We start from the raw sequence: 19,162 nt of genomic DNA on the forward strand, positions 1-19,162 counted from the left end.
CAGCATAGAATTTTATTCAAAATTATCAAATCGGGGTATCTCAGAAATGCATTTACAGATCCCCCAAATCTACAAATTTGGAAACCCAGCTGCTGCACACCGTATATAATTTTTATTTTGTGGTAGTCTTTGAATACATAACACAGGTACAATACATAAAACCATTCTAATCAGTTTAAAGAGATAGTCTTTGAATACATAACACAGGTACAATACATAAAACCTCTGGATGGAATTAACTAAAGTTGAAAACTATAACATAACCTTAGCACTCTTTGATTACATCAAAAAACCTCTGGAATTTACTAGACTTCAAAACCATAACATAACCTGACCTCTCTTAAGCTTATAAGAAGGAACCAATGAAACGTGGAAATACTAGGGGAGGGGTGTATTCAACTGAGATCATGTGATATTCGATTTTAATTTTTAATAAGTTATAAAAATTATGAGATAATTGATATAAAGTTGATAAAAGTCCTAACGTATTTCATTTACTTCAATCAAAATTTTTAAAGATTTAAAAAAAGGTACATAAAAGTTATGAGTTATTCAATTAAATCATTTTAAAGTTTAAAAGTTAAAAGATATTTAATAATATGTTAATAATTTTTATTAACTTTTTAAAAATAGTATATTCAATGAAGATTTAAATTGATTTTTGTAGAATTAAAAAGTTATATGATATTAAATTAAACTTTTAAAACATTATAAATGTCAATTTAGATTTTAACATTGTTTAAAAATTAATTAAAATCATAGTATATTCAATCAATATTTTTAAGGATTTTAAAAAAGTATATAAAAATTATGAAATATTTAATTAAAACTTTTTAAAGTTTACAGAAGACTGAAGATATTCTGCATGAGACTTTTTAAAATTATGAATTTTAATTGATCTTTCAGCCATAAATGTAAAATTTTAAATTCTCTTTTCATTTATTTCAAAACTTTTTAAATGATATACCGTTATTGAGCCTTCCCTCTCCGCTCTGTAAGTGCAAAGTAAACCCCAATGCAAAAATAAAATGTTATATGATACATACATCGTTGAGCCATATTTCTTTTCCAATTTTTAGTTCTAGGTCCAATGCCCTAATGCCTGATACAAAATAAAAATAATGTTTTTTTTTTTTTCAACTTTTTAAACATTGTACGTAACATTCTTATATTATACCTTTTGATTTCACTGGACTTTAATTTACTAAATTAGTAATAAATATTAGCAAAATATATGGAAAAATGTTTCTTCATTATATGACTGTTTTTAGTCCATCATTGTTTTAATCTATGGACTTATCTTAAAAACTTGTTTTTATTTTTTTTTATTTTTTTATTTGTTATTTTTATGTAAAATATATATTAACTAATTTGTTTTAATATATACATATCTTAAAGTGCAATAAACTAGTGATTTTGTTTGAGCAAAGGCCACAATAACTGTTTTTCTTATTTATCTTTTTACGTTATTATTATTATTATTTTTGCCTAATGTCAAAATAAAATGTCTCATATTTTTATACTGGAAAAAATTATAAAAGCATTATGAATTTCCACTATTTATTTTTAAATAATATTTGTATCGACATAAGAAATTTAATTTTCTTATTACAATGCCTATAGTATATTTATAAGTCTTAGAAAGTGTTCTTTTAAATTGAAAGTCTATAGAAGCCTATGAAAGGTTTTTGTGATTCTATTAAAAAGTCTGTAAAAATATATAAACATAAAAATCGGTCGGAATCATTCATCATCCTGTAAACTTTATAAAAGTTTATAAAAACCTATGAAAATCTGTAAAATTCAATAGATTAAAAAAGTCTATCCTAATTGAATATATCCCTGTAAGTGATATGCATCCAAACATTTTCTAACTCTACGCATATTGCACTGTATGTATTCCTGGAAAGAAATAGATAATGCTAGAGAACTTTCATCCAGCTGACCCAAAGGCAGGCAATATAAATTGTTCTTCAGAGATCAAAGTAATCTGTCAAGTTTGTACATAAACGTGGAGAATCTTAACCATCATAAACCCCATGATATGGTCTACTTTATCAAAATGACAATGAAAATTGGGCTGAAATGAATTGGTTTAATTGCTATCAGCCAATCATTATAAAACCAGTACCCAATGTAATGCAGTATCTGAGTCCTTAACATGCTGAAGCCGCAAGAAAGGCAGAGGCTGAATCAAGCCATAGCGGTCAGGCATGGATGAAATGCAGTGCCACAAGCAATCCATTGCCGCTTCCTCCCACGTGGCACCATGCATCCAGGAACCTTGAGCCATTCCCTGCTGGATACATTATATGTAACCAATCGGTTCATCTGTCTTGATCTCAAGGACAACATGAGCAAGCCTTTGTTACCCAAGCAAGTCATCCTAACGTGCTTTCCATAAAATTCCAAGCACCATATGTTTGGCATTCTGTCTACCTCCTTCCACAAGAGTGTCATCTTCTGTAGCTCCCATATGCACACGCATGTGGCAGCGTTCTTGGTCAACAAGCCCACAAGCATGATCCGGCCTCCACACTCTGCAAGTGTGTGGTCCGTCAGATGCAGAGGGGCAGGAATGATATACTGCTTCCAAACCCCAGTAACCATATCATATGACACAATTCCTTCAGGGTCCGACCGCATGAAGTAAAGTGTGCCATCAACGGAAACGGTCTGTGACTGAAAGTTCAGAGAGAGTGGCACCTTAATATTTGAGGGCATGTTTCCTGGATGGGTCCAAGAGTTCTTCACTGAGTCATAAACTTCATACTCCCCATCACAACCCAACCATAGGATCTTGTAGCCACCCCTGGCCGAACTCCCATTCAGAGTCATTCCTACAGCAATTCGAGACCAGACCTTAACTGACCTGGCTGGCAACTCTTTGAAAGATTCAGTCAGGGGGTTACACACATAGAAGTTCCTATGACTAATGTCATGGAAACATACCAGGCCTCCAGCTGAAGCCACAGGAAAAATGATCATCTTTCTGAGCATAGAGAAAATGGAAGGGTGGTGCCATTTCTTCAGGGATGGGTCATAGATGGCTCCGGAACTCACATTCTCATGAGTTATGGTGTAAAACCAGGGATTGGCCTGTTGGACTTGGGAACAATGGTGCGAGAAACTTTGAGAGCTCAGCAAGGAGTTCCATTTCCGGCAAACAGATCGAAAACGGAAAAATGTGGCAATTGGAAGTCTTGCGATGACAGCTTCAAAAAGGTCTTCAGGGAAATCTTTCCAAATTTGCTGTTCCATAACCTCAGCTGTATCGGCAGTTCCAGATATTCTTCCCCGGGTCCGCTCCTTGCGAGACTTCTTAGTGGGTGGAGGCTTGTAAGATTCCAACATCTTGAAGCTACCAGATTTTCCAGCAGCCATTACAAAACTGTAGTAATCATCTACAGAGCCCTCATCAATGTTGAGGAAGCACCATCTGTGTAACAGACAAGAAAAAATTACTCACATGTTCTATACTTGAGAAACTTTCAAGCAATCACTTTGACGGTACATAGTCAAAATAGTCTCGAACCAGATAGGAACATAACCATAATTTAGCATGTAAAGGCTGGTGAAGAATGAAAAATGAATGCAGGAAAGGATATAACAAATAACAGATCATTCACCATTCAGTTTAAATATGTCTTATCATATAAAAATCCAGGGGCACTAATACCCAAAACATATATTTCATTGTTTTATTTTTATTTTTTATTATTATTATTTTTTTTTTTTGTCTTCTATTTTGTTAAGTCGACACTTCACGTGTATATCATGATAGTTCTTCGAGTCACTAAAAATATATTTAGAAGCCCATCCAATCACACAATTCATTTACATGCAATATAAAAGACTAGTTGATAATACCTACCAAATAGTGCTGAAGAAGAAAACATAGGATGAACTTATGAGTTATATATAACAACAAATCTTTTAAATGTTAATCACAAGTCTGCATGAGGACTACATACCTACACAGACACTTAAAAATTCCAACACACATATATTACTGCAGGTGAAAGATGTGCTTCATAACAAAAGCTTCAACTACATTTGAGGACGAATAGAATCCAATGGTGTTTAAAGTTAGACCAATGTTAGTGCTGATTATATTAACAGTTTATAAGTCCCTTGACCATCAGTATTGATAGTCAAAAAGGTCCACTTTAGAGGGTATATGTGCTGCCTTCATGGACTTCTATCCAGACCTACATGTGAGCCTTCCAGCAGTAAGATCTACTCTCACTTTTCTCTACATCCTAATCAGATCCCCAATGACTTAAGGAAGACCAAAAGAGACCGATCTCAATTTACAGCCATTTACTTTTTAGATCACAGTAACAATTAATCATTATTGATTTCACTGAACTATTTTAAACTATATAGTAAAAGAACGGTATTTTTTTTTTCCCTAAAATAATTGTGCATGCTGCTTACTGTGTTAGATTAATTTTTCAAAAACTGTTAATGCCATTTATTTCAAACTCTAGGAGTCATTTAAATAATTATTCTACTAAAAGCTTCAATGGAACTATGATTAAACACATAAATATGCTAACAAAAGGATTTCCTTGTGTAAACACATAAATATGCTAACAAAAGGATTTCCTTGTGCAGCTGACTCTCATATCATCCAATGAGGAAAATAAATCAGGTCACTCAAGAATCCCAAAATTATACTGATAACCATAATAACACATAAGGAATTATAATGATTTTAAAATTTATATCAAACGCAACTGCAGGTAAACACAACTGCAGGTCCAGCTACTTCGTATACAAGTACTCCAAATATCAATGTTGTCAAATAAAGTTTTCTAGTTTATTACGCAATTAGTTAAGACATCCAAGAAGCATACAAGATGAAAAAGACAAGTGATCAGACATGAAGAAAAGCTCACTTCTTCAGAATAAACAGGTGGACCTCAGGAATGCAAAAGATCTTTTGAGCAAGTGATGTGGAAACTAGAAAATTTTTTAAACATTGTATATGAGAGAGTGCCTTCCACGCATGACACGCAGGCAAACGTACAGGAATGTTGGTTAGTAAACAACAAATCAATGAATGATTACATCAAATTAGTAAGTATTGAATTGTTTTGGGCTGTCCATTTTGAAATAATCATCAACTCTTAGCCCTACCAACATCCATTTTATAACCACTGTTGCACAGTATCCCTTGGAAATTTAGTCTTCTAAGCTAAAAATAGTTAATACGAAGGGGATAACTTTCTTTTCCTTTTTTGTTATTTTTTTCTTCTATTTTATTCCACAAGCACAGACTCATTCAAGGCAATCCATCCACAAAGGGGAAAAAATAATAATAATAATAATCCACTTCGGTGAGCTATATCCAGAAACATCGATAAACAACAAATAGCATCCTTAAAACATCAACATAACGCAGTGCTATGGATATCAATCTTTTTGTTCTTTAGATCGTCTCTCAGCTGGTTGTCTTTTTTTCACCTTAATCTTTCTTCTCTACGAACTTTCTTGGATTAGTCCAATTTTGGAATGTAGCTGTTCTTTTCCTTTTACTGTTTTGTGGGGTCTACCCTTGAGGAATATCCCAGTCTACTACTTCTATATGCGACCACCAATGCACTCTCAGGGAACTAACAGCAGTCAAGTAGTCAACTGGTTTCAGAGTCATTCAAATCCTCATACAAACGGAGTAGGGGTTCAGTGATTTAGCACAACTAGATTTGAACCCAAAAAAGTGGGGGAAAAAAGGAAAAAGAAACGGAAATATTCAGAGAGAAGGAATAGATGACAAATATGAAGTATCAAAACCACCCCAAAAAAAAAAAAAAAAAAAAAAAAAAGTGGGAAAACACAGAGAAGCAGAAATCAATAAAAAAGAAAATCCAAAATTGATCTCCGACCATGGAAAATCTTCATCCCTAAACTGTAATCACAAGAACCCAAACTTTGAAATTGAGGAAGAACGAAACTTTTTTCTTTTTTTCTTTTTTCCTTTTTTTTTTTTTTTTCTTCCCTAATAAAAGAGAGAGAAATCACATTACGCAATGCAAAGACAAATAATTTTTTTTTAAAAAAAAAAAATCAAGTTATCTAACCTAACGAAGCAGCACAATCCAACTAACAGAAAACAAACAGAAATTGAAATAGAAATCCAAAATACCTAAGAAACCAGAAACAAAGTTCAAAATTGGAAAAAAGAAATAGTAAGTAATTCCAAGGAAACAAGATAGAGAAAAAGGAATTAAAGAAGCAGAGAAAGATCCATTGAAGAGAGAGTTAGAGAAAGACCTGTTATTGTTGTTGTTGTTGTTGTTGTTAATGTTGAAGTGTTGGACGTGATGAGAGTGATAATGAGGATGAGAGCCGTAGTGTTCGAAGAGCTCCTGAAGCTGACCGATTAGCTGCCTCAGCATGGCCAGCCCTTCCATGCCACCACCACACCCCAACCCCACCCTCCTTCTCTTCTTCGATTATTCTCTTCCTTCGCCTCTCTCTCTCTCTCTCTCTCTCTCTCTCTCTCTCTCTATCTCAACCAGATTAACCAAAACAACCAAATTCCAAATTATAAAAACAAAAACACAAAACAAAAATATCAAAACAGCAGCAACTGCTAATATCCCATTCCCCCCCTTGACAGACCTGTCCGGTCCTCCCCCCAACCCCCCCAAAACCCAACCCAGCACAACCCAACCCCCTCTCCCTCTCTCTCTCTCTCTCTGCCTCCTCCTCCTGTTATGCTTTCATTTGGCCATTCTCCTTTTTCCACGTCAGCCGTTCTTTACTCTTAAAACTACTCTAATTAATAATTATTCTCGCCCTCACGCAAACCAATTTTTTTTTCCTTTCTTAATTTAATCCTCAACCCGGTTATGTTCTGCTTCGCCTTTCCTTCTTACGAGTCAGCTCACTCCCACTCGTTTATGAAATTACCAGTCTACCCCTCATTTGCCACACACACATATTTATTTATTTATTATTATTATTATTTTTTTTTTCAAATTCTGGGTCCCAGTTGGTTGGGTTTCCAACAAATTTGATATTTTTGTTCATTAATTTTCGTTTTTTCTCAATATTTTTACGACTTTTTTGTGCCTTTAAAATGTGGATTTTTTTTTTAATCTTTTAAATTCAGGGTCAATTTTCTAAATCATTAAATCGTGTTAAGGTGTTATGCACTAGGCAAGGTCCGAAATTACTAGTTAAGGTTCATGGGTGTAATGGTAAATTGAAAAAAAAAAAATGTTTAAGTTAATTTGTTGGTACGGTGTGTAAAATGGAATGTTTACTGGCTTGGGCGTGCATTCCACGTGTGTGAACGCTAGGCCTATAAATGGTCAATAAGACTATAGACCTTTTGAACGAGAATTCCCTTTTAGAATATCAACGGTGGAGATTACATCTCGTCAGGCTCTCTGCTTTCTCATCCTTCTTCCACGCACACGGCATGATTGTCCCACCACTTTTTCATTCTATGATGATTTTGTTAGAATTACGGAAGTATCTACTTGATGCCTTTTCTTTGCCTTAATTTCCACTATTAACCCCCCACCCCGAATTAAATACTTACTATATTTGTCGTATTTCTTTTTTTCTCTTTCTTAGTTATTTTTTTTTCTATGATTTTATTCCATTAGTTATATAACTATTTGCATAATAAAATGTAATTTTTTTGTCTAGTTATATTATATTATTGTTTTTTTTATTTCCAAAAAATCGAAAAATAAAAGAGAAAGAAAACCAAGTAAACAAAGGAAGAAAAAACAAGTGCATCGATACCACCTACAATTGAAATGAGTGGTAGCAACAAGTTGTCTATTGAGCCATCATATGCTTTATTTTCAAAGCCAAAAAAACCCATCAACCATAAATGAATGCTAAGGGTGGGGTTTGCCACGTGCCAACCACCGGGATGATGAAAATCACACGGTTTATCTCCCAATTATGCACCCTTTGGTGATGCAACCTGCAATGCACCCGATGAGTTGGTGGCACACTTTGTTAGAGTGAGTTTTATATTTTATTGTTTATTTTTAATTTCAAATAATATTTTGTACGAAGATTTAAATACAAAAAAATAAACAGGATATATCCTTTCAATTATTGAATTTTACAATTTAGTCACCAATTTTTTTATTCTTTTATTTTTATTTTTAAACTTTAATTTTTTAAATGTTGAATTAAATTGTTTACCATATAAACTTAACTTACTAAATAAGCATGCAATGCATGCAACGCATTTCATACAACATAATTTTTTGATTTTGCTATTTATTGTTTTACAGACTGTGGGTCATAAATTTGCTCAAAAGTAGGAAAAAAGAAATTCAAAAACCATATTAAAAACTAAATTATAAAGACCAAAATACACACAAAAAAAGAAGAAGACCAAAATGAGAATCATAGGTGCTAATAACTCAAATAAAAAATAGATACTAAATATTATGTGGGTTTGCAGGTCCATGAAGTTCTGTGTGTTCCAGCAAATTAATTCCATCTACCTAACAAACGGTTAGAAATAAACTTTCATACTCCATTTTTGGATTGTCTTCTCATACACACACCCCCAACACCAAAGTCATGAGCCAAAATGATGCAAAACCCAATTGCTTGCTCAGACAGCATACGTGTAAAATGTTTGGTACAATTGGAAATTTTATTTTTTTCTCTCTATTTGCTGGCCGAATATAACACGAGAGGAACACAAATAAGATGCAACTTCCATTGCCATTTTTCTAAGAATTTATGTTTTTCGTGTGTCTTTGTGAAGGAGCTGAGCTAAAGTTTGGTGGCCTCTGAGACGAATAGCCTCCAAACAACGTAAAGGACACACAGAAAGAGGCCGAAGAAGAAAGTGACACAAATAAACAAATAGGGTGGCTAAGAAGGTAAATAGACAGAAAGTTGTGGGGAATTTGGTAACTTTGATTAGTCATGATGATATGAAGAGGTTAAAGTTAAGGTAAGAGAGAAGGATGTTATAATGACAATGATTAGGTTTTGTCAAAACCAAGGGGGGAAATGAAGAATAGATGCGGTGGGTAATGATTTCATATGTCTGGGGAAGACAAGTTTTTGGTCATTTTGGTATTTGGTGGGTATAATTTTGTATCATGCCTCATCATGATCCTCATCATCAGCATTCATGGATTCCCCTTCTTTTACGTGTGCATTCCCTTTACTCGTGTGGATTTGGTCCCATTTCTTTTTTGAATCTCCTAAGGTTTTTCATTTGTTGTTCTTGTCGGTGATCTTCACCTAATTTCAATTTCCTTTTGTTGTTCTTATAAAGTTAGTAAGAATATAAGTTATTTAAATCACAAAAAAAGCAAAAAAAAATGAAATTATCTAATTGGAAAGTTATTAAGGTCTAGGTCTATTCTTGCTTGGTTTGGCATTAGTAAGGGAGTAAACCCAAAGTTATAGACATATATGGATTACCAATGGACGCAACCCATTAATCACATATACCATTATAACAATATTATATGGTATTAACTTGTCAAGTTAATTGTATTTTTATATGTTCAACTTTAAGATGTTTGCCATTCAAGCATTTAATTTTTTTTTTTAATTTGTTGTAATTTAGATTTTGTTTAACTTTTAACTATAGAATTTAAATATCACCTTATGATTAATTTTAAATTATAATAATTATCAAATTAAACGATATTAAAATATAAAATTTTAAAAATAATTGAAAATTTTTCGTTTTGATACATTTATCTTTTAAAAGAAAATTGAAGCAAATCATCTAACTTATATTAGTATTAAAAATTTCAAATTAGAAAATATTAAAAATATATGCTTTTAAAATTATAATTATATTTTTGCGTTTTGATACCTTCTAAATCAAAATTGAATACATTTTATATTAGTTGATTAGTTAAAAGTAAAAAAAGATGAAATTGCAATAAATTCAAAAATTTGATAATTTAAATTATTGAGTCGAATAAGTAAATATCTAAGTTGAAATATGCTAACAGTTTTGGATATTAAAATGTAATTAATCTTGAATATTAAATACTAACTAATATATTTTTAAAAAAATTATAAGATCTTAAATATATATATATATATATATATATATATATAAGTCAATCCATATACAAGTTAATAAAACAATAATCTATATACAAGTTAATAAAACATTGTTGAACAAGCTAGCACCTAAAAAGTTGATAAATATGTTGGTTTTGGTGTATTACTGTTATACGAGTGGTGAAACCGCTAGAAAAGCCTCAAATCGATCGCCTTTTTTTAACCCTATTATGGAAATTAGGTAAACACCAATCATGAGCAAAATAACATGCCACCTTCAAAATGAAAAGTTTATGTTGAAAGTTAAAGTAAATTTTCAGGATTTGGTGGCATGTTTGTTGTCACAGCACTAAGATTGAATCATTTTTATGGAGAACTAGGTTTTAAGCTATGTTTTAAAGAGGTAAATGAGTATCCCGACAAATCGTATTAAAGCTTTTTTTGGCTTCTTTTTCCCATCTTTCACATTCTATACTTTTCACAAGCAAAGTGACAAAATTACATAAAATTTATTAATATGTACATGCCATGCTTTCCCGAATTTAAGCAATAATTTCAATTTTTTTAAAAATTATTCTGTGATTAGTGAATTCTAATCATGAAAAACGCACTACTGTACTTACTTCAATTTACTTTTAATTTATACCCCATATATAAATATATATAAACTAGTGTTTAATTTCGCTGTAAAGGGAAATTTGAATTAAAAGAGACTATGCCTTTTGCTTTTCAGCATTACACAAATTGGTACCTAAAGTTATTGTACGCCTTTCTATCTTATATAAAGTAACATACACATAAACGTCTACAAAACCCACAACTACAAATATAAATCCTATTACTTTGCATGCTGAAAAAAAATCAAAATAAAATTAAAAAAAAAAAAAAAAAGAGCATGCCTCAGTCAGACTAAAAGAGTTTCATGAAATTTCTTTTCCCTTTTATTAGGTCTTTTATCCCCAAGACGTTGCAAAACCATCAAATTTTGAAGACTCTGAACAAGCTGGTTCATTGAGGGACGGTTGGGTGCCAAAAATTCAATGCAACGCATTCCAAGCTCTGTAATTGCAGCACCATCTTGGACATGGTAGCCCCAATCTTCCTGTAGGCTTCTGTGCACCAGTGAACAATTGGGCCTGTATTCCATTTTGGCCCAATACTGAACCAGATTCTCTAGTATCAGTTTGGGCGTTTCCAATTTCTCCACCCCTTCAAAAGGTCTTTTGGATATTAGTCCCAGGAGAATTACACCCAATCCAAACACGACACGGCTGCTGGTTTGCCGGTACCCATCTGTAAATTTATAGTATTCCATCACTTTTTATCTTTTTATGACCATTTTGCAAAAGAACCCATTAAAGTTTTTGCCTTTTAGTCTTATTTTTCATTTTTGAAAAAAAAAAAAAAAAAAAAAAAGAGAGAGAGAGAGAGAGAAAGAGAGAGAAAAGGTTTTACCTTTTGCGGCAAAAGAAGGATCCATATAGCCAATAGAAATTGGTATCTGCTTCTTTGGAGTATTCATTTCACCAATTATTCTTCCACTAATGAATCCAAAATCACATAGTTTTGGCCTGCAATCCTGAACAAATATATAAACATAAGGTTTTGAAGATAAAAATAGAAATTACAAAATTAAAAATAAATAAATAAAAAGAGAATAAAAAATTAAGATGACCCACCCAATCCAAGATTATATGAGATGCATTAATATCGAGGACCAGATATGGTTTGTCCTGGTTATGAAGAAATTCAAGAAGACCAGCCAATTGAAGAATTATATTAACTCTCTGAATCCAGCTTAGATCATCTGTAATATTATATACGATAATTATTCAACATGCTACTCAAAAACAAAGAAATTTTAATCATAATCCATCTATATCATTGTTTTTTTTTCTTAATTATATTTTTCTTGGTAAGCTTTTTTAAAGGCATTATGTCTTATATTTGATCAAGGTGTCAACAAAATTAGCAAAAAGCTTTTCTTAAAGATTTCAATAATATGAAATTGAAAATATCAAAAAGTTGGGTGGATTTTACTATGTAAATATGTACCTGCTAGGGTCAAATTGTGCAAAGTGTCCTTTGGGTTGAGTTCATAAACCACACCTCTCACTTCTTTTTCACAACAATAACCAATCAATTTCACCAAGTTTGGATGCCTATTCACTGAAGGATTCGTTAAAAACTGAACTTCTTCCTGCAAAATTTATAGGACCAAACTAAAAAAGTTCACGACAACCTGCCAAACCTATACATATTTTCTCGTCAAATTAATGAAAAAGGAAAAATAAGAAGGAATTATAAGACTTACTTTAACCATCCAATACTGGTCATAATCAACAGAGGTTATGCAATCTGCTTTCTCATCCCAGATCTTCACAGTTATATCTAGACTTTGTGTGCATATAATCCCTGGTTTAATCTTTCCTCTATATAATTTCCCAAATTGAGTAAATCCCATCAGATTCTTCTCGTTGAAATTGTCTGTGAATGATTTCATGCCGTCTGATGAAAATACTATAGGGCCATCTGATGAGGAACCCATCATGTCGCTAAAAATAAAAAAAAAAATAAAAAAAAAAAAACGTTTTTCAAACATACACAAACAAGAAGATATATAACAGCATTAATTCTTCGCCTCCGTCTAAAAGCACATTGGAAACTTAATCAAAATTACCATTAATTTTACGGCTATATATTCAACTCCATACTTTATGTGATAAGATATTTAAAATTAAATAAAAAATTATCAACTCCATACTTTATGTGATAAGATATTTAAAGTTAAATAAAAAATAATATATACTAAGTCACAGCGCTCGAATTGTTACAGTTTCTTTCGGATTTCACCAACTGGTCACGCATAGTTTTTTAATGGTTCCAATGTTTCTAGCCGTTGAAGTTGTCAAAAAAACAAAAAAATGAATTTTAAATTATATTTTTAATTTATTAGCTGCATATTCGATAAACTTATGCATGATGTGGGATTAGAAAGTCGGATATAAAAATAATATTTCGCCAATGAGCTAGCAGGGCATAGAAAGTCATTTCCTTTTTTGTTTTTAATAGCTTAGAAAGACAACACAATTATTGTTATCAAGAATAAAAATATATAATAATCATATTATTAATTATAATGCACTGAGCTTTTCCAAAAAAAGACCCTCTCACCACAGTCAGTACGGCTCAACCTTCATCTGAAAGATCTCAATCGTTAAATTAAGGCAATCTTTATCTTTATGTCCTTAAATATCATTTTTAAACAATTATATAAATCATTCTATCCATTACCCAGCCAACTACACGTTTTAACTTCATCTTATCCATATTTATTTGCAAAGGGAAAAAAAATTTCTAAATACAAATAATAGTTTTCATATTTATACGAAATCGATAAAATAACGAAAGAAAAGAGAGAGAGAGAGAGAGAGAGAGAGAGAGAAGCCTATGAAATCAATAAATCTTACAAATAAGATATTTTTCTACTTAACATTATGTTGCTGTGATGGGTTTATATGTTGCCGTACTTAATTAATAAATAATTTTTTTGACATAAAATGGATAATTTTATTTGACTTTTGGTGGTATTTACGAAGGGTAGACTTTCTTTCTTTCTTTTTTTATTTTTTTATGTTTATTTATTTTTATAGGAAAATGAAGAGTAGACTTGAATATGCTAACATAGACTTATACCGCGTAGTGATAATTTTCAAAGGGACAAATTGGTTTTCTTTCCTTTTCACATTTGATTTTCTTTGTTGATTAACTTTTAAGATATGACACAATCTTCACTATAGATTATTTGACACTAAATATATGGCAATACTACCATTAATTATTTTGATTCTTTATAAAGATTTTATAACCAATTTTATCTAATTACGAAATTTATATCATCTTAATAAAAATATATCATCATTAATAAGTCAAAATAGGATTTTTGTTCAGAACCCTTCCGCTTCCTGACTTGATAATTAATTAACCTGATACAGATACTACAAATAATAAAAATGTTATAATGGCCCTTATGGTTTATTTTGTTATGGCTCCGGATATATTAACCAACATACCTGGTAAATATTGAAGTTCTTTACAATACTTTTCAATTTGGTTCTTGTAGCCTCAATTGTTTTGTGCCTAAGGGGACAGCCAAGCCAAAGTTGGTAAAAGCTACAATCGAAGTCCAAATTCCCTTATCCTCAATATATATATATTTATATATTTAAAAAAAGTCACAATTGTCTTAAGTAGTATATATATATATATATATATATATATATTTTTTTTTAAAAAAAAGTCACAATTGTCTTAAGTAGTTGAGGATTATTTAATTTCAAGTTTTTGTTTTTTCCCCTTTTTTTTTTTTTTTTTTTTTTTTTAATGTGTGAATCTATTCCAAAGTAATGTGCTTCTTTGTTCTTTCTGTGGAACATAACTTTTAGATGCTGTCTCTTTCAATGTTTACTGGATATCCATAGTCTCTCTTGTGGAACATTCGAATGAACATACATAATAGGCAGAACAGAGTCGCTAGCATGCTTGGCTCAGTTTTCCAAATTAATTTATATCCCCGCCTATGCATTTCGATCTTAGTTAATATATACCATATTTTTTGAGTTTTTTATGAGCAAAATTCATAATATATTAGAGAAACCATAGTCTATATATCCATTGGACAACCCATGTCCTTGAACAACGAATCGAATTCAAATTCCGCAATTATCAAAAAGATATATATCGTTTTCATATGGTCCTAATGTTTCTTGCAATAACAATAGCATAACATGCTACATGGTTAGCCATTGAAAAGAAAGTTTAGGAAAAGAAAAGAAAAAAGAAAAGGGGAAAAGTTAGAAACCTAATTTCATTTATTCTTTTTGGAATTTGATATGAACTGGGGTGCATCCAAATAAAGCCTAAAAAGTTGAACTTTTTTCTTTTGCATTCTAAGAAGAATACTATTATTACCCTATAACACTAAACATGTTTCAACTAACTCCCACCAACCAAAGCCCCATGGCAATCTTCACCCAAACTTGTTTCTCAATAACTCACTTACCCCATTCAAATTGCATGAATTTTAATCCAATTTTCACAAACATTATGAAATGTCCTCTTTAAAAGTAAACCTCAATCTTCCATCCCTTTAGCCATCCATCCCCTAAATATCCACCATGGAAACCTTTCTGAAGAATTCCCCACACCAAGAAGAACACATATTCCGTAGCCGGTATGGGAATGTCCCAGTCCCTGAAAACACCACATTGCCTGAATTTGTACTCCAAAATGCCGAATTGTATGCTGATAAAGTTGCATTTGTGGACGCTAAAACTCATAAAGAGATAACCTACGGGGAGGTTGTAAGAAACACAAGGAGGTTTTCAATGGCTCTAAGGTCACTCGGCCTCAGGAAAGGACACGTCGTCATTGTTGTACTCCCTAACGTCGCCGAGTACGCCATAATCGCTCTCGGAATAATGTCTGCTGGTGGAGTGTTTTCTGGTGCAAACCCAGCAGCTCATGCCTCGGAAATTAAGAAACAAGTTGAGGCTGCTAAAGCAAAGCTAATTGTCACAAATGCAGCAAACCATGAAAAGGTAAAGAGAGAGAGAAGAAAAAAAAAAAAAAAAAAAAAAAAGAAGAAGAAGTTTGCTTGTAACCCAAGAAACTAAACAATATTTTTCCTTAATGAATTGGACTATATACTTTTTTATTTTAAATGAAATGCCAAGTCTTATTGCATTGGAAAGAGCAGGTAAAAGGGTTAGAGGTACCGGTAATTGTGGTGGGTGAAGAAATCATAGAAGGTTCTATCAACTGGAACAATCTACTGGAAGCAGCGGACCGAGCCGGGACGAGTTTGAGCAAAGAACAAGTCCATCAAACCGATCTCTGTGCACTTCCATTCTCATCAGGCACTACAGGGATATCCAAAGGTGTAATGCTGACCCACAGAAACCTCGTAGCCAATCTCTGCTCCACACTCTTTGGAATAAAACCAGAGATGGTCGGCAAAGTCACCGTGCTCGGTCTAATGCCCTTCTTCCACATATACGGAATCACCGGGATTTGCTGTGCGACGCTTAGAAACAAAGGGAAAGTGGTGGTCATGGGGAGGTACGAGCTGAGAACGTTTTTGGACGCGTTGATTACAGAGGAAGTCACTTTCGCACCCATTGTGCCTCCGATTATCTCGGACTTGGTTAAGAAACCGGTTGTTGATGAATTTGATCTGAGCCGGCTCAAACTCCAAGCCGTCATGAGTGCGGCGGCTCCTCTGGCGCCGGAGCTACTCAATGCCTTTCAGACCAAGTTTCCGGGCGTCCTGGTCGAAGAGGTTATCGAGGAGACGGGATGTCTTGTTTTCTTTATTACTGTGTAAACTGTTTGATATTTGTTCTCTGTGAGTGCTTTCTCTGACTTTTGCTTAATTTTGTTTGTTGATATCGTTGTAGGCTTATGGACTGACGGAGCATAGCTGTATAACTCTCACCCATGGAGACCCTGAAAAAGGGTTTGGCAGATCAAAGAGAAACTCGGTCGGATTCATCCTTCCTAATCTGGAAGTGAAATTCATTGATCCTGAAACTGGTAGATCTCTCCCCAAGAACACCCCTGGGGAAATCTGTGTCAGGAGCCAATGTGTGATGAAAGGTAAAGCAGATTAATATATAATCTCATTGCATACAAATATTAGTATATATACTATAAATATAGTATACAATCAACGTAAACGTTAAAATTATAGTAAGCGTTATCTAGTTATATTTTGATGTAACTCATAAAATTTTCAATCAATTATATCTAGATATAATCGGATAATGTCCATCATAATTTTAACATTCACAATAATTTATAGATATATGGCTCCCCTAAATGTCTTTGCACCGAAAAAATAGTTTGTTACATGCAATTATGATGGTGGGACAGTAATAAATGATTGTTGTTTAGCACCACAAGATGGAGGCAAGTAACCACATTAACATTTATGTGTACTATATGTACGTATATATGTGTATGTATGTATGTATATGAGGAGGGTTTACGATAAAGTTTGCATGGAGAGTGCATTTTCAGGCTACTATAATAACGACGAGGAAACTGCAAGAACTATTGACAAGGAAGGGTGGCTACATACTGGTGATATTGGCTATATAGACAATGATGGAGATATCTTTATTGTAGACCGCATCAAGGAAATAATCAAGTACAAAGGTTTCCAAGTAAGATTCTGATTATTTCTTACAGATTCATTAAATCTATACTATATTTCAAGAAATTTAGATTGAAAAAAAAAAAAAAACAAAAAAAAAAATTATTGGTGAAACATGAATATCAAACACTTCCCAAACTTTGTCAAAAAATAAAAAAATAAAAAAAAAATAAAAATTGCTGGGTGTGTTTTTTAAGGTTGCTCCTGCTGAACTGGAAGCTATCCTTCTTACTCATCCTTCAATTGAGGACGCTGCAGTTTTCCCGTAAGTACTCTTTCACCATTAATATCTCTCCTCTTTCTTGTAGTACAGAGTATAGAGATTTTCAGAGAGAATCTTCCTCATATTTTGTGGTGGCTTTTGGGCTTTTCAGACTACCTGATGCGGAAGCAGGGGAGATTCCAGCTGCGTGTGTTGTGATGGCCAATGGCGTAAAAGAGAGCGAGGAAGACATTGTCAACTATGTCGCCTCTAATGTCGCCCACTACAAGAAAGTTAGGGTGGTCAACTTTGTGGAAACCATACCAAAGTCACCATCTGGGAAGATTATGAGGAGGATTGTCAAGGACCAGATGATTCAAAAGATAGAGGCAAGCTCAAAAACCAATCAAAAATTGTTCAAATGATAACAAGTATTTTTAGCAATTTCCTGTCTCTTTGATATACTTTGGTTGAACTTGTACTTTGTTTAGTCTGTGTTTCTTCTAGATAATAACTCTGTTTGAGTACAAAATGCTTTCGCGTTTGATTTGCCAATATCGTAAGAATGTACTATGCTTTCACATGGGAAATGGACCCCATCGTACCCAACAATCAAATAAGAAACAAAATAAAATAAATAAAGAGAGTCAAGTTGGTGACGTCGTTCTGGTTTCAAGTCCTGCACATGATATTTTACGCCCACCCCCAAAATTCAATATTTACTGGCACTCAACGATGTGACTTGCTGAGCGATTTTGGCACAGTGAATGCCTAGAGCTTAGCCATATAATTATTTGACTGCTGATTAAGTATGGTAAATTCAAAATTGACTCCACACCCACATTACACCAACCCAAACAAACAAATCAATCCCATCTCTCAATGGACTAAAAAATCATTCAATTTCAAGTAAAATTATGTTGGAGAATTGCATTTCATAGTATATAATGATAAACCCATTTGGTAAAAATCCGAAATTACAATGTTTTAGGATTTTGAGTTCGACTTTACCTAAAAATAATTGTTTAAAATAATGTTAATTAATACCCTAAGTTGTGTTCTTATATAATTTAAAAAGTGACAGCAAAGAAACGTGGTCACGTGAAGCTTCTCATTGAAGATGATAATCAGCATGCGATCTTGCGGTTTCGAGTTATAAAAGCATTTCTTTATGATTATTCCACTTTTAAACTAATATTTAAAATCAAAAACAAGTTGCCTTGTCAGATCAGACTCAATAATTTAAATCAATTTTTATATTTCAATATCTGGATTAAACTGAGCAAGCCCAATTCTCAGTGTCCGCTGCCCCCAATGAATATATATTACTATTTGTTCCTTCGATCACATCCCATGTTGATTTTTAATATTTTCATAATATAATTCAAAATTTTCAAGACAATTAAACCTCTTTATTTGTTTTATAATGTCAACTGGACAACTAGTTCATCTCGGTCAGAAATCAACACATCTCCTCGTTTATCTTTCTTTCAACTAATAATAATGCTACAAATTAAATTAAATTAAATTAAATTAAATTAAGCACCCAACAGATCATATAAAAATAATAATAAATCCCATGACTTAATTTGCTTACAAAATAAGCATTAATATAATCTCCACATCAACTTCCAAATTGCTTTTTCTTCTTAAAATGATATTTACTCTTATACAACAATTCAGGTTTACATACATATTAAAAATGACAGTAATAG

General features: G+C 32.6%; 3 protein-coding genes across 3 annotated transcripts; 1 reads left to right on the forward strand and 2 right to left on the reverse strand.

Annotated features, from left to right (window-relative positions):
* Positions 1–1,942: 1,942 nt before the first annotated feature.
* LOC107428320 (F-box only protein 6) lies at positions 1,943–6,637 on the reverse strand. The gene is made up of 2 exons (XM_016038842.4): positions 6,280–6,637; positions 1,943–3,439 (listed from the first exon to the last, which is right to left on the reverse strand). The coding sequence occupies exons 1-2, from the start codon at positions 6,417–6,419 to the stop codon at positions 2,194–2,196; spliced, it is 1,386 nt and encodes a 461-aa protein (XP_015894328.3). The 5' UTR covers positions 6,420–6,637; the 3' UTR covers positions 1,943–2,193.
* A 4,079-nt stretch (positions 6,638–10,716) lies between these two features.
* On the reverse strand, positions 10,717–12,667 carry LOC107428306 (probable serine/threonine-protein kinase PBL10). Its single transcript, XM_016038824.4, has 5 exons — positions 12,344–12,667; positions 12,085–12,229; positions 11,709–11,836; positions 11,485–11,608; positions 10,717–11,322 (listed from the first exon to the last, which is right to left on the reverse strand). Exons 1-5 carry the CDS (start codon positions 12,629–12,631, stop codon positions 10,934–10,936), a joined length of 1,074 nt encoding a protein of 357 aa, XP_015894310.3. The 5' UTR covers positions 12,632–12,667; the 3' UTR covers positions 10,717–10,933.
* A 2,495-nt stretch (positions 12,668–15,162) lies between these two features.
* LOC107428304 (4-coumarate--CoA ligase-like 1) lies at positions 15,163–17,979 on the forward strand. The gene is made up of 6 exons (XM_016038822.4): positions 15,163–15,629; positions 15,788–16,369; positions 16,488–16,686; positions 17,110–17,255; positions 17,443–17,510; positions 17,620–17,979. The coding sequence occupies exons 1-6, from the start codon at positions 15,207–15,209 to the stop codon at positions 17,870–17,872; spliced, it is 1,671 nt and encodes a 556-aa protein (XP_015894308.1). The 5' UTR covers positions 15,163–15,206; the 3' UTR covers positions 17,873–17,979.
* The last annotated feature ends 1,183 nt before the right edge of the window (positions 17,980–19,162 follow it).

The sequence above is a fragment of the Ziziphus jujuba genome, chromosome 12 (genome assembly GCF_031755915.1).
Source record: "Ziziphus jujuba cultivar Dongzao chromosome 12, ASM3175591v1".
NCBI lineage: Eukaryota > Viridiplantae > Streptophyta > Magnoliopsida > Rosales > Rhamnaceae > Ziziphus > Ziziphus jujuba.